The sequence below is a fragment of the Crinia signifera genome, chromosome 8, assembly GCF_055691185.1.
Source record: "Crinia signifera chromosome 8, ASM5569118v1, whole genome shotgun sequence".
Classification (NCBI taxonomy): Eukaryota; Metazoa; Chordata; class Amphibia; order Anura; family Myobatrachidae; genus Crinia; species Crinia signifera.
Genome location: NC_139224.1, coordinates 135,431,643 through 135,447,105, shown reverse-complemented (window position 1 = coordinate 135,447,105; position 15,463 = coordinate 135,431,643). Strand labels below are relative to the sequence as shown.

At 45.3% G+C, this 15,463-nt stretch overlaps 1 protein-coding gene across 2 annotated transcripts in view; it reads left to right on the top strand.

The window, feature by feature from the left end:
* Positions 1-4,050: 4,050 nt before the first annotated feature.
* Positions 4,051-15,463, top strand: part of NCF2 (neutrophil cytosolic factor 2) — a 43,171-nt gene continuing 31,758 nt past the window's right edge. For both annotated transcript variants that reach the window (XM_083157222.1, XM_083157221.1), the window contains exons 1-5: positions 4,051-4,336; positions 6,782-6,864; positions 8,835-8,943; positions 12,811-12,948; positions 14,557-14,664. In XM_083157222.1, coding sequence (XP_083013348.1) covers positions 4,163-4,336; positions 6,782-6,864; positions 8,835-8,943; positions 12,811-12,948; positions 14,557-14,664 — 612 coding nt within the window. In that variant the 5' untranslated portion in view covers positions 4,051-4,162. The remainder of the gene's footprint in view (positions 4,337-6,781; positions 6,865-8,834; positions 8,944-12,810; positions 12,949-14,556; positions 14,665-15,463) is intronic.

Genomic DNA, 15,463 nt, shown 5'->3' with positions numbered 1-15,463 from the left:
GTGTGTTCAGTCAGAAGCACAACTGTGCCCCATCAGATAACTGACCCTAAGGATGACAGCTAGTCCCAATTTATTTTAATATTTTTTTCAAAATTTATAAAAAAAAAAAAAAAAAAATTATCCTAGGGGGTGCCTGAAATAAATGCTGATACTTTAGGCCAGTGGTAGCCAACTCCTGTTCTCGAGAGCTACCAACAGTTCACATTTTACAGGTCACCCGGCAGGTGCACAGGTGCACTTATTACTCATTAACACATTTGAAAAGATCCACAGGTGGAGCTAATTACTTCACTTGTGATTCTGTGAGGAGATCTGGAAAACAATAACTGTTGGTGGCTCTCGAGGACTGGAACTGGCTACCCCTGCTCTAGGCCGTGATACAAGAAGGTTGGAGAACCATTGCATTATATTTAGTTAAGTAACATCAATGAAGTAAGATCAAATGTATTTTTTGTGTATATTACAAGGAACAGTCACAGATGTTTTTCATTGAGTTTTGTGTAATCAATAATTTGACAAAATGTTTTTGAATATTTCTTTGTTGGCAAGGAAACCTTTTTTCCCCCATTGTTAAAAAATAAATAAATAAATAAATAAAAATGTTCAGTTATATTTAATTCCTTTGCAATCAAATTCAGTACACAGTGGCTCCGGGGGGTGTATTTCAACTGAAGCTGTTTCTCCATAGGAGAAGGAAGCATTTCTTCATTCTGGGCTTACTGAACTGATCTTAAAAAAAAAAAAAAAATCTTGTTCCCCTTTTTTTGGGATACAAAGCATTCAATAAACTATATTTTCAGGATACAATTAAATGCCAAAATAAAGAAAATAATTACAATTAGCATTTTATAAAATAATTTACACTTCCTGTTCCCATTAAAGAGGAAATCATTTTCAATTTAATGTTATAAATAAACAAAAAACATCAATCTGGAGATGTACACAGCTGTGTGATTCAGATCTTGTCCCTTTTTTACTGTAGCTTCCATTTTTGTTGCCTGATGGGTTTTCTCCTTGATTCATTATTCACTTGACTTTCTCAATGCCTGTATTCGGCAAAATTAAAGTGACTGCAATGTTGGTTTTATGGGGATGCGGTTACCAACCCGGTGATTGGAAAGCTGGGGGTCGGAATCCCGACATTAGTGGGAATGTAGATGGCGACAACCCAACCCAATAGGAAGTGGATTATGCCGGGGTCTGTCAACATTAGGCTGCAGGGGGCGGTTAGGATTAGGCAATAGGTAGAAAAGGGTTAGTGTTGGGGGGAGGGTTAGGCACTAAGAGGGGATGGTTAGGCTTAGGCACTAACAGAAAGGGTTAGGGATAGGCTATCTGATGTGGGGGGGTAGGAGTCTAGGGGGGAGACTGTAAGTATATTTACCCAGCCCCTGTCGGGATTCTGTTCAAAGGGATGCAGGCATTGGACTTCTGATGACAGGCATCTGCAGTGGTGCAAGTAGAATTTTTTTCTTAGTGGTACTGATAGCCTCCACCAATAATGGGCGTGGCCATGTGTCATGAGGGGGCGTGGTCACACAAAGCTAGAGGAGTCAGGAATCAGGGAATGAGAAACAGGGAATGACTGGGGGTGGGTTGGCTCTTGCTTGGGGGAGAGCCAGGCAGCTTGTGCTTACAATTGTGGAGCCTGCTCTTCATGCTGTCGGCGCCGCTGATGCCTGTCAGTGTGACAGGCTAAATCAGCAGTAGCCGGTAGCTGCATACAGCACCAATCATAACGCTGGGTGGGCGGGCTGCGGGTGCATTATATTTAGACTTAACATAAAAATAGAATTGACAGTGGGTCAGGGGGTAAGTGGTACTGCGTACCTGCAACATATTTCTTACAGGTACTCCGTACCACGCCGTACCCCCTTACTTGCAACACTGGGCATCTGTCCGCCAGCTACCCTACCTCACAAGCTTGTTGCCTACGGGTCATCCTCGACTCTGAACTGTCCTTTGTTCACCACATTCAATCTGTCTCCAAATCATGTTACATGCATCTAAAAAACATCCAAAATATGACCCTATCTTACACAAGACACTAATACATCTCTTATCCATGCACTCATTATGTCCCGCATTGATTATTGCAATAGTCTCCTAACTGGTCTTCCCAAGAACAGACTTGCGTCACTGCAATCCATTTTAAATGCTGCTGCTAGGCTAATCTTCCTTGCAAGATGCTCATCGTTTGCTGATCTGCTCTGCCAGTCCCTCCATTGGTTGCCTGTATTTTACTGTATTCAATATAAAACACTTCTACTAGCATATAAAGCTATTAACCATACTGCACCAGCATATATCTCTCTACTTATCACAAAATATCTCCCATCTCTACCACTCCGCTCTGCACAAGATCTGCGTCTCTCTTCTGCACGGATCACTAGCTCCCATTCACTATTACAGGACTTTCATCGGGCTGCTCCCACCCTATGGAATGCCCTTCCACGCACAATAAGACTCTCCAAACTTTCAAGCGTTCCCTGAAAACTCACCTCTTCAGGCAAGCCTATCATACTGTATTTAAGCTCCACACGCATGACCCTCTGAGGCACTTATGTATTATATAGCTTTTCTTCTGGACTTGCATCTTGGTGGGACTGCTATGCTATTACTGGTGCCTGTCCTTGTGTTCCCCTCCTATATCCCTAAAGATTGTAAGCTTGCAGCAGGGCCCTCTAATCTCCAGGTCTGTCTGTTGTTACCCAGTTTGTTTTATCACTGTCTACAATTGTAAAGCACAATGGAATCTGCTGTGCTATATAAGAAACTGTAAATAAATAAATACTTTTTATATTACTGTCTCTTAATTAATTTATTATTATTGTCTTAAAGTCAAACTTGATGATTGAGAAAGCCGCTGACATAAGGAAGCGGGGAAACGCGTCAGCTCGCAATCCATTCTGCCAATTGAAAGGTTCCGCCGGCCGGCTCACTGGAGCGCTTTACCGCAAATGTGCTTGTGTCTCCATTTATACACTCGAGTGCTTTTCTGTGGACTGATGCTAGCAGTATCTCCCTGACGTCTTCCAGCCCATAAAAACAGGAATGTGGTAACTATACTAAGCTCCAAAGTAATACCACTAATACAGGACTGTTATTATTTGACCACAACACTGGACTGTTTCTAACCTTCCACAAACATGAGGCTGGCTCAAGTGGATTTTTCATGTTATATTCAAAGGGAAACTGGTTATTTTTCACCTGCAATTTTTAGCTTATTATTTTTTATCTTTTCTCAGGGTATTCCTGATTTTTATTGTGTATTTTTCTATTTCTAGTGTCATTGTACATGTTTGGTATCGGCCGGTACCTTTGTGATTGATTATTAAATTTTTTTTTAAATTAATTTTTTGTCTGTATCTATAAATGTCATAATTACTAACATAGACTGGTTCAAATGTATCCCTCAAATCCAAGCGCTTTCTTATACTTTGTTCTTTGGTTCTTTTTGTTAGGATTGGTGATCCTAAAAAGATAGCAGCTGGATTTAAGGGATCTGTGAGAGAATAAATATATATTGTCATTAACGCTACTATCCCCCCCTTTTTTTCTGTGTATAACTCAGCAATAAAACCTGGGTTATAAGAAGGGTTAAACCTGGGCCGCCCTCTTTATAATGGACGACCTGAGTTTAATGTGAAAGAGACTCCAGATCCGGGTCCAACCCGGCATTGCGAGGTGTAAGTAGGGCCCTAAACATAAACATATAGACAGCTCTGAATCTGAATCAGCCCCCATGTACCCATGTACACCTGCAGTGCCTCTTCCCATACAGTTATCTTATTCAAAATTTAGGAAAATGTGCACGTGAAACAATAATATTAGTTCCCCAATGTCTCCTTTTTTGTCCCAAGTATGACAATCTGATCTGAGGTCACCCAGTAAGCTGACAGTACAGTGGAAACCTGCTCTGTGCTCCCTTGGGCAGTGGCAATGGAGGACGGCAATGAAATTGGGGAAGTTGTTACGTATTCTGGTTTCAGAATCTCCTACTGACTATTGTGAAGTGTCACACTGCTTCCTCTTGTGTCATCAGCACATCTGACAACACCACCACCACCCTGTGTATATACCATCAGGACTCAGATGCATATGTGACAGCAGAAGAGTAACACCTACAGGCACCGAGGTGGTATCAGCACAGTGCACAGCCATGGCTTTGGTGGATTTCATGCGCCTTTGGAGTGAAGGAGTAGTTGCAGCAGACAAGGGGGACTGGATTGCGGCCCTAAAATCTTTCACCTCCATTGCAGAACCCCGAGCCAAGATCTGCTTCAATATCGGCTGTTGTCACCTTGTTATGAAAGATTTGCAGGGGGCAGAAGAGGTAACATGCGTTATTAAACTGTGGGATAGCAAATTGGGCTGTTATCTTATTATGTTACAATAATATGTTACTATTATTTCTTGTTGCATTTTCTATTTGAACAATATCATATATTTGTCCATGTTCAAAACACGTCTGTAGAAGCAGAGAAACGAATTTGTCTGCACGCTCAGTTTAGATGGGTGAGAGTTCCGCTGTTTGCTGAGCTAAGACACTATGGGGGTATTCAATATGGGCCAATGTTTCCTAACAGGGGAAATATAGACACTATTCAATCTGCCATTATCAACAGCATTGAATGGTGTCAGATCTGTTTTGTCGGAAACAACTGCCGATTTTCTAATTCACGGCCATTTTTTTTGTTAATCCGCAGACGTTTTCACCGATCCATAGACTTTCCGACACCTGGTACGATCCGACAGCCAAATTCCATATCCTGTACCCAGGGGCGCATCCTGGAGAAAATTACATGGGGGTGGGGTGGGGCTAGGGTGACCAACTCATCCCTTTAATCCGGGACACATATTAATTACAAAGGTTCTGTGGCAGTTTAAAACCAGGTGAAATGGAGTCTTGAGGTGTGGCAGTTTAAAACCAGGTGGAAGCCAGCCACAGAACCTGTGTAATTAATGTGTGTCCCGGATTAAAGGGATGAGTTGGTCACCCTAGGTGGGGCACCAAGATAGGGAAGGGGGGGGTGTGTTAGTGGTGCCAGTGTGAGGAGAGAGAGATAGGAGGAGAGCAGTGAGAGGGTAGGAATGGGATTAGATATAAGCCCTGGCATTTAAAGTATACAGTCCCACCTTGGTGTCAAGAGTGAAGGATGTAGTTGTGAATGCGCTGAAGGCGCTCAGGTGTAAGGGGTGTGTCCACTCAAAAGGGGGTGTGTCCTTGAGTGTAGTTTACCACACCATATACCACTTCTACACATTATGCAACAAAATAGTATACCCCATTATACTTGCCTACCTACTATACACATGATGCCACACAGATTGAGCCAAAATTCACATAATGTCTGAGGGACCACAGTTACTGTTTAGGTAAGGGGCACTGAAATGATTCTTAAAGACATTATAAAAGATGTGTCATTCCTTCTATAAAGGACAGGTGCCCATAGCAACCAATGAATCTACCTATAATTTTATAGAATTATCTAGATAAATAAACATTTTCTACCTTTATCAACAATCTTTACAAATGATAAAGACTCTAAGACACCTTCATCCGCTGCTGTTAAATAATGTTATTTTATTGTCAAAAATATAATATACGTGTTAAAAAAATGTATTACAAATATGATAACGGCAAGCTGGTTTCTAAAATTGCATAACCCCCCTGATGTTATTAATCATCGGAACTTCCTTAGCTCATTCCGGGAGAACAGCCAGTTACATCTAGGCCATCTGACATACCATCTGATAGCAATAACCTTACTGTGCATCACTTATTGCCATATATAGGTACATAATAAAGTAATCATTGCAGGGAGGCCAATGTGACCAAGTGTAATTATTAATCTTGGGGGTCAAGCAACAGTATCAAATACGTCAGTGGTCCAACTTAGATGATGGCCTCTAATTTCATCCCATGCTGCAATGTTGGCCCAATTGCTCACTATCAATGCGGACAGCAACGGGCAGCAATAGATCCACCATTACATAACATATCACTTACTGTATAAGCACAGGGGCAGCAGTCAGCAGCTCCTGTATTCCTGACGATGCCGCCTGTGAATTTATAGTACTAGGAAGTAGCGATGGATTTATACACAATGGGGCTGATTCGTTGAGCAGCGAATTCGGCTCCTCTGTTGATGGTAGGGGTATGCGCATGAGCCTAAGCACTAATGCGTATGTGCAAACCCCCACAGTGAGCGCCTTTGGCAAAATTCTCAATCGCCGGGGCACTCGCTGCCTGATTGAAAGGCAGTTGGCGTTCTGGGATGGGCACCCGGCGTTTCATGGGCGTCCCTCCAAAAAACAGTGGGCACGCCCATAGAAACACTGGGCAGGCCCCAGGGAATGCAGGCATTCCCCTTCCTGCTCGGGGCAGGTGGCTGACATCACATGACATCAGTGCCTGGCCTACTTTTGGGCTGCGAACAGAGGAATAATCTTTTGATGTTAAGTAACAATCAAAGATTTTTTCCTCTGTGCGGGCGTGTGCAGGCAGATGTGTAAGAGTACACATCCGCTCACAGCGTAGCGAGGGGACGCGGGCGGCATGCATCCGCCGTGGCAGCGTTAACCTGCTCACTAGGCTCCGAATATACGCAGCCTAGCGAGCTGGTCTGAATTACTCCCAATGTACAAAGTATTGAGCTCATTTAAAACAGAAAACACTATTACTTGTTTACTGAAAGTCAATAAGTTAATTAACAGTTTATTACAAAAATCAAAGCAATCTAATTTGGTCTTTGTCACCCATGTTGCTGTCTTGCAGGCCTTTACAAGCACCATAGAAAGAGACAAGCACTTGGCTGTGGGGTACTTCCAGCGCGGCTCAGTCTTCTTCAAAGAGAAAAAGTAAGTAACACTACAGCTCATATAGGGTGAGATGCACTAAGCTTCAAAAAGTGATAAAGTGGTGAGTGATAAACAACCATCCAATCAGCGCCTACCTGTCATTTATCAAACCCAGGGTGGAATGCTCTAACATCCGCGCCCCCTTTCCACCGCACATCACCAGCTACCGCAGACCTAATTATCGCATATGCTCTAACATCCGCGCCCCCTGTCCACCGCAGATCACCGGCTACCGCAGACCTAATTATCGCATATGCTCTAACATCCGCGCCCCCTGTCCACCGCACATCACCGGCTACCGCAGACCTAATTATCGCATATGCTCTAACATCCGCGCCCCCTGTCCACCGCACATCACCGGCTACCGCAGACCTAATTATCGCATATGCTCTAACATCCGCGCCCCCTGTCCACCGCACATCACCGGCTACCGCAGACCTAATTATCGCATATGCTCTAACATCCGCGCCCCCTGTCCACCACACATCACCGGCTACCGCAGACCTAATTATCGCATATGCTCTAACATCCGCGCCCCCTGTCCACCGCACATCACCGGCTACCGCAGACCTTATTATCGCATATGCTCTAACATATGCGATAATTACGGCAAAGGACAGATCTTGCGTTAAGAGCTGTCCTTTGCGATCTTGCTGGCGATGTGCTGCAGTTCCCGGCAGCTCCCCCCTCCCTCCATTTTCTGCCTTAGAGAATCTCCCCCCCAGCCTGTAACATGGCAGTAGGGAGCTGATTGGTTGGGGGTTTATCACTCTCCATTTTATCACTTTTCATGCTTAGTACATCTGGCCCATAGAACCCATTAACACGAACCCATCTCTATTAATGACATTACCAGATATGACAACTCACCCCATTTCTGCAGGGGCCCCACATTTTATTCATCCCACATAGGACTGTTCTAAAACAGAAGGGGAGACAGTTCACTTAGAACGATCTGCATCTCGCATAACGTGCTCAGTATTTGTCTGTATGTACCCACCAGGCTACTCGCTGACAGTAGTGGGAGTATAATGGGCTTATGGTAGCATTCATTATTTTTGTCCCACAAGGCTGTGGAGATTGTTCAAATTGGCCGCCAGTATCTGGATGATAGCAGAAATGGTAATCATCATCAACAAAGAAACCTTTAGGCAAGTTTTGCATCATCTTAACATGAAAAAACTGTGTGCTAAAATAGCTTATCACTGCCGAGCAGAAAGAAAATCTGTACAGTTATTTTGGAACATTTCAAGTGTGGATCTATCTCCCGCTGCAGCTTTCCTCTGTTCTTAAGTAATTTGAAAAATGCAGCAGTTTGGGAAACTATGGAAACTGTGACACCGATGGGTATGCAAATGCCCAACATTTATCCAATAAACATGGAAGGAAAAGATGCACTACTCCTAATTCACACAAACTGTGCAGCGACTTGCCCAGTCTCTCCCACTTTCATATCAACTCTGGGACAGCTGGGAAATAGAGTGAAGAGAAAATCAGGACATACAGTATGGCTCTGTACCGGTGTGTTATGGGAAGGGTTTACAGCATGACTAGAAGGAGATGTATCAAACCCATAGCAACTAATCTATCATTTACTAACTCAGTTCAATCAAATGTAAATTTGCAGATGATTGGTTGCTATGGGCAACTTCTCCAGCTGTTCTGTTTGCTACTTCTTTCCCATAGGATATTAGAAGTGTGACTTGACTGTGTCCCCTAACTCATCTGTGCCCTAAGATCCTGCACTACACTGTATAAGAAGTGAACATAGACTTTGAGGTACTTTGACGGCGTCCATGTCGACCTTAGGCATGTTGACTTATTTCATGTGCCGACTTAAGCCATGTCCACCTTCAGTGGTCGACACAATGCATGTTGACCAAATATTGGTCGACCCAGTAGCCCACACCAGTGTAGGTACAGTTGAACAAGTGACATTCACTAACATGTGGCTATGTATTTATGTACAGGTACAGCCAGGCTCTAGACGACTGGTCCCGCTGCTTTACTGAGTTAAGAGGAAACCAGCTGATTGACTACAAAATCTTGGGGTTGGCATTCAAACTTTACAGCTGTGAGGTGAGATACTGGTCAGACACGCGACACTGCCACACATGCAGCCTCGTTGCATGCGTCATTTCCTAACATGTCTATACTGTAATTATGGTGTGCTGTGTACTATGTATAATAGAAATAGCGCACTGAGTAATGATTGACTGAGGGCACAGTGATGCTTAATAATGTCTGAAAGAAGACACGAAGGGGGAAATTAATAAAATTTTTCTTATTTGTATTCTTAATACGAATGAATATGAATGCATACGGCTGTTATAGCCACATGCAAATTCGTATTCCGGAGGGGAATTTACAATGCAGAATACATATTCATATAGGCAGCCCTTTAATGCCCCTCATGCTGGGACTTGTGGTTCTGCATGCAGGGGAGGCTTGCTGGGACTCATAGTTCCACAGCCTGGGTAGGGTAATTCTGGAGGGGGGGACCCCTTCTTTGGGGGGGTCCCCACTCCCCCAGGCAGGGCCGGTGCTAGGGTGTCCGGCGCCCTCCTGCAAACCATACATTTTGCGCCCTTTCACATTGCCAGTGTATGCAACATGCGATCCTATGGAGGATCTCGGGTGCATGTACATGTATGCATTCCCCATCTCAGTGCTGTGTCCGCAAAATGTTGCAGGCACATATATGTTATGGGCTAGATTGCATCGCATGGCATGCATACAGTGTGTGTGCGATCCGAAAGCAGTACAAAAAGTATGTGCAGCACATACTTTTTGTACTGTGCGATGCGATGTCCGATTGCAGGGAGCTGCTCAGCCTCTCCATACTGCCGCCCGCTGTCAGACAGGCGCTGCGGGCGGCATGCAGGAGGCAGTGACAGTGAGGGATGAGGCATCTTTAGCAGAGCAGGGAGGGAGAAAGCGCCTTTTCAGCATGGCGCCTCCCTGCTTTGCAGGAGCTGCTGAGTGGGTAGCGCCGGCCCTGCCCCCAGGACCCCTGCCCAGGCTGACCGGTCAGGGGGTTAATGCTTTGGCCGGAGGGACTTATATAAAAAGTCTCCCCCTGGCTGTGGCATTACCCTGCTACCTGTTTGGGCCTGGTGCTGTTTCTTAAAATACGGGGGACCCCTTGTCATTTTGTTCCCACATATTTTGGGAACCAGTACCGGCCCTTGGGCCTGGTGCTGGTTTTAAAAAATCAGGGGAACCTTATTCAAAATTTTCCCTGATTTTTTACAACCAGGACCAGCTCTGTAAGCCTGGGGCTGGTTACGGCCCTGGGGCTGGTTACGCCGGTTTTTTTTTTTGGTTTTTTTTTTTACGAAATAAACTTCAAACTAAATTACACAACAGAAATCATTTTTGTTAAGAAAATATTCAGTAGTATGGATTGAAAGATATGGTACAAGGAATGGTATAAGAAGACAACACAATTTGTTTTACTCAGCAAGATAGGTATAATATATGTTTTTGATATGTCTTTTTTTATGATACTCAATTAATGGCAGAATTGCATCCTGTTCTGATCAATTCAGCAATTCAGGGAGAATAGACAAGGTGCTCCTCATAATGGCTAATAGACCCTTATCAGTGGCACAGTCCCCTCCAGGTAAATCCGCCACCTCAGCGAGCCGGTTGCAGTCCGTTACTGCACTGGCTTTACGGTGACTGGCAATGACTTCCTATTGGCAGGGACTTCCTATTCATAGTCCTACCTGCCAGTCACCCGCAGGACAGAAAGTTCTATCGGGAGGTGTTTCCTCCTCCTGGGACTGCCAGACCAGGCTCCGATTGGCTTCCTGTGAGAAGCCACTCCCTGGGCCAGATTTATCAAGCTTCACAGAATCCGAGTTCTATGGATGGCATCAGCCCATAAAGCCATCAAGGGATGACGATGAGACAGGAAGCGAGATGTATCAAGCTTCCAAAGTGATAAAATGGAGAGTAATAAACAACCAGTTCCTATCTGTCATTTTCCAAACCCAGCCTGTGACATGGCAATTAGGAGCTGATTGGCTGGTTGTACATCATTCTCCATTTTATCACTCTTTGTAGCTTGATACATCTCGATCCCTGTCTCATCGTCATCCCTAGATGGCTTAAGGGCTGACGCCATCCATAGAATCCGGATTCTGTGACATGCGCAGTCCCCACCACCGGTCATGTGCATGTCCCGGTCCCGGCACCTGACAAATCTAATGTGCAAGTGCTGGAACCCGGCTGACAGTTGCTGGTGGTCTCGTCCCCTGGCATCAACCTCAAACATAGCCCAAATGGCAACAATGTTGTCCTCTGTGATGGTGGGCACAGATCCACCGCAGCACCACTCAAACATAGCAGTTCAAAAGCACCTCACAGTCAGTTAACACTCTCCCGCAGTGACTCTTGTAGTCATAGAAGATCATGGATCCAGTGGCTTCTGTTGAGCTGGGTGTGGTATATTTTGCCCGACAGTCGGGATTCCGACAGTCATTACTCAGACGTCGGAATCCCGACTGCACAGCGGGGGGGGGAGCGCAATGAAGCCCCTTGCGGGCTTGCCACGCTGCGGGCATGGTGGCGAGCTGCGCTCGCCACCTATTTTATTCTCCCTCTATGGGGGTCGTGGACCCCCACGAGGGAGCAGTCGGGATTCCGACGTCGGAGTAATGACTGAGCTCCATAATGAGTTTGTGGAGGAAGCGGTTCTGTGCCCTGACAATTCACAGTGAGCTTCAAGGTGTGTACACACTGGGGTGATTTCAGCACATATCGCTCGCAATATGGTCACTGAGCAACCATATTGCCAGTGACTTCATGTACTGTGGGAGATAAATCGCTGCCAGCCCTTCATGGTCGCAGGAGCACGCTCCTCAGATTATGGCAAAAAATTGCTGGTCGCTGGTGCACAATGCACTGTGCACCAGCGATTTCTAGTCAAAAAATGAGGTAGAGACAGAATAGCTTGCAATTTTCAGCCAAAATCGCTGCTCGCTGATGAAAACGGTACATTGAGCAATATAGTGCTGAGAGATATTGCCAGTACACTGAGCAATATAGTGCTGAGAGATATTGCAAGTACACTGAGCAATAAATTGCTGAGCGATTTTAAGCCAAAATTGCTCAGCGACCAAATCGCACCATGTGTACACAGCTTTAGGGTGGTTTCACACACTCCAGCTGACGCGGGGCGGGAGACCCCACACGGCCAAAAGCCGTGCCGTACACAGTAGTTAACAATGGACAGCATGGTGTCAATTCACACGGGACGGTGGCAGCTGGATCCCACCACTGGAAGGGATGACTGCCGGGCTGTGGCCATCCCCACCATTGTAAACTTCTGTGTGCGGCACGGCTACTTGGCAGTGCGGGGTTTCGCTGCCGGTGTATGTGAAAGGGGCTTTAGTCAGAGATTTTAAAACCAGAGATTCTGTGTACTCTGCCTATGCACAGCACATCTGGATACTTATTGCACACGCCTCATATACATACATCATACACAGTCATAAACATATAAACACTAGTAAGCCCGCTCAAAGCAAAAGCTTCAAAAGCTAGTCTGCTACCTTCCATGTTTGTGCATGTGTGAGATGTAGTTTCACTCTCTGCCAGCAGATGGCAGTGTTTTGTAGACTCACGGACACTAGACATATAGATTATACATACAGCCCCCCTTCCCCTTCCACTTAGTTTAGCTCTATTAAAAGGCACTTGGTGCAGTGTCACAGCCTCATTGGCTTCCATTAATTAAAGCATATCTGCCATTTGGGCTGTTATTCTCCTTCCCTCCGATGAGGTGCCCAGTGGCTTCTTGGCCAAGGCCCCAACACCAGTATTGGCTGGCTGTCAAAAAATGTGATATGCGATCTGTGCTGATTTTGTTTGAACTGGAATTTTACTAGTCTGTCCTTACTATTTTGCAGCATTACTATTTTATGTCATTTGTTATAGATTCTGTATAATATAGCCCTTGCAAGTGCAAAAGTGGGGAACTGGTCAAAAGCAGAAGAAAATCTTATCTTGGCCCTCAGTCAGAAGGTGGAGCCGCGGCACGGTACAAAGATAGAAAAAGCGATGCAAGAAATCCTGGTGAGTTTGTGACCTCTCCCGGCTGCCATTGTTATATGGTTATGTTTATATTCAGGGAGCATACAAGTTTGACAGGTGCATACTCGGGTAACAATAAAGAATATGATCTTTTAATATCAAGTTTTAAGGGTCATTTGTGTGTGACATGGATTGCTCCCATGTTCAACCCTGCTAGCCACAAGGGGTTGAAATGCTGGGGCAGTTGGCCTGGGTTATTTTTGAAATATGCATTCACATAACCCCCATAGAGGTAGAATAAACCCTGTGGCGTGTACAGCAAGCCTGCAAGGGGCTTCGTTGGAGTACCGGCAGTCAGGATTCCGATGCCGGCATACTGACCATCGGAATCCTGACTGTCTGCCCAGAATACCACACCCTATCGCACTGACAACATTCTTGTACAATCCGTGTGATGCTGCTACAACAGTGATGTATAATACCCAGCACCTGTAGCTCAGCAATCACCTAAGAAATACAAATATTAGAAAAAGAGCTGGTATGTTCCGTTACAGATATATTATAAAAGGGCAAATAGCAGGAATCCTTTAGGACTCTTACAAACATGACACTATTTTGACAATTTATAAATACGCTGTAATTTGTTCTTTCCTTATTGGTATATTTTGGCAAAAGCAAACTCCTTCTTTAACCCCTTCAGTGGTTGTTGTTTTTTAGGGAGCGCTCCCCACTCAGCGACTTTTTTCTGGGGAGCGCTCCCTAAAAAAAACCCACCGCTGTGTCCCTGGGTCCGGGCAGTGCCGCTGTACTGTGTATCAGCCGCTGCCTGCCCCGTCCGTCAATGCGGCAGCAAGGCTTGTCATAAGCTGGCGCCGCAGGCTGTAATACAACAGCCGGGGGGTAAGAGGAGGAGAGGGAGCCCGGCGCTAATCACTGGCAATCCTGATAATTTTCCAGGCTTGTCAGTCTGGGCATTAGGGCATAGCACGGAAAATTCTCGGGATTACCAGTGAAGGGGTTAATGGACAAAACCATGTGCACTAATGGTGGGGCAGATGTTACATGAGACAGTTACATTTGGGGGAGTTATTTTGTTTCTGTGCAGAGCAGTGGCGTAAGTGCGTCCCAGTTGAGATAAATATTGGTGCCCCCCCCCCCCCCACACACACACACACACAACCTTATATAAATATATGTATGTGGGTGTGTGTATGTATGTTATGGATATTATGTTTAAAATAGAGAGTATGATGTCTATGGTCCTGGTTGGAGGGGGAGTCAGCCAAGGAAGCTATGTCAATGGTTTTCAATTAACTTATTCAAACTTGCAGGGGAGTAGAGGTGCCCCCTTGGGAGCAGGAGCCCGGTGGCAGATGACTCGGTTGCCTCCCAGAGTTACGCCTCTGGTGCAGAGTAAATACTGGCTGCTTTATTCTTACACTGCAATTTAGATTTCTGTGTGAACACACTTCACCCAAATCTAACTCTCTCTGCACATGTTACATCTGCCCCACCTGCAGTGCAGGATGTTTTTGTCCATTAAAGAAGGAGTTTGCTTTTGCAAACCAACCTGAATCACCCCCTATAGGTGAAAATTGGGGAATACTCACTGTAACAACAGGTTTCTATTTCTCTCTGCACGTCCATTAGAAACAAAAGTACTTCCCACAAATAGAGATGCCAAAAGGACGATTATTTCACGCTAACGAGAAGCTTGTGGAGCAGCTGGAGAAGAAGGACTACTTGGGTAAAGCATTGGTATGTACAACGTTATAGAGCGCTGCCTACATTCACATGGAATTGTCCGAAAATGAACTACAGTAATGAGGTGATTACTCATCTTCCATCATTTGTCTAACACAGTGTGTAAAATTACAGTTAGACTGCTGAGCGGCAGTCCATAAAATACGGCGATTGTGCATGCGCAGTACCTACGACGGGCCTGGTGTCTGTCATCTGTGTTAAATAGGCGCCGTGATATCCGTTTTATGGGCTGTTGACGAAGCAGCCCATAGACGCTGGCTGCATGCGCAGTACAGAGGTTTGTACTGCACATGCGCCTGTCCCAGGACACGTAATCACAGTACAGGCGCTGAGAACGCTGCGTCTGTGTGGCGCGGGGACCAGGAGGAGTGGAGGCGGCACCGGCGGCAGGGGAAGGGAGTGTTCCTGCATTGCAGCTAGCGGCAGCCCCTTCCTGCCATACGGTACGAGCCACCACTGCCATCTTTCATCAGGATTTTGACCATTGCGATGTTCCCAACCCGATAGATAGATAGAAATTAGTTCCCCCACCTCTGCATGACCACTTTAAGCCCTGCATGCATATATGCAAAAAAAAGGGACACTGGGGCAGATGTATTAAGCCTTAACAAGAGATAAATGCAAGGGTGATAGAGAGAGAAAAACATCCAGCCAATCACCTGCTAACTGCAATGTTACAGGCTGTGTTTGAAAAAAGTCAGTAAGGAGTTGATTGGCTGGACGTTTATCTCTCCTTATCTCCATCTCCCTTGCATTTATATCTTGTTAAGGCTTAATACATCTGCCCCAATAA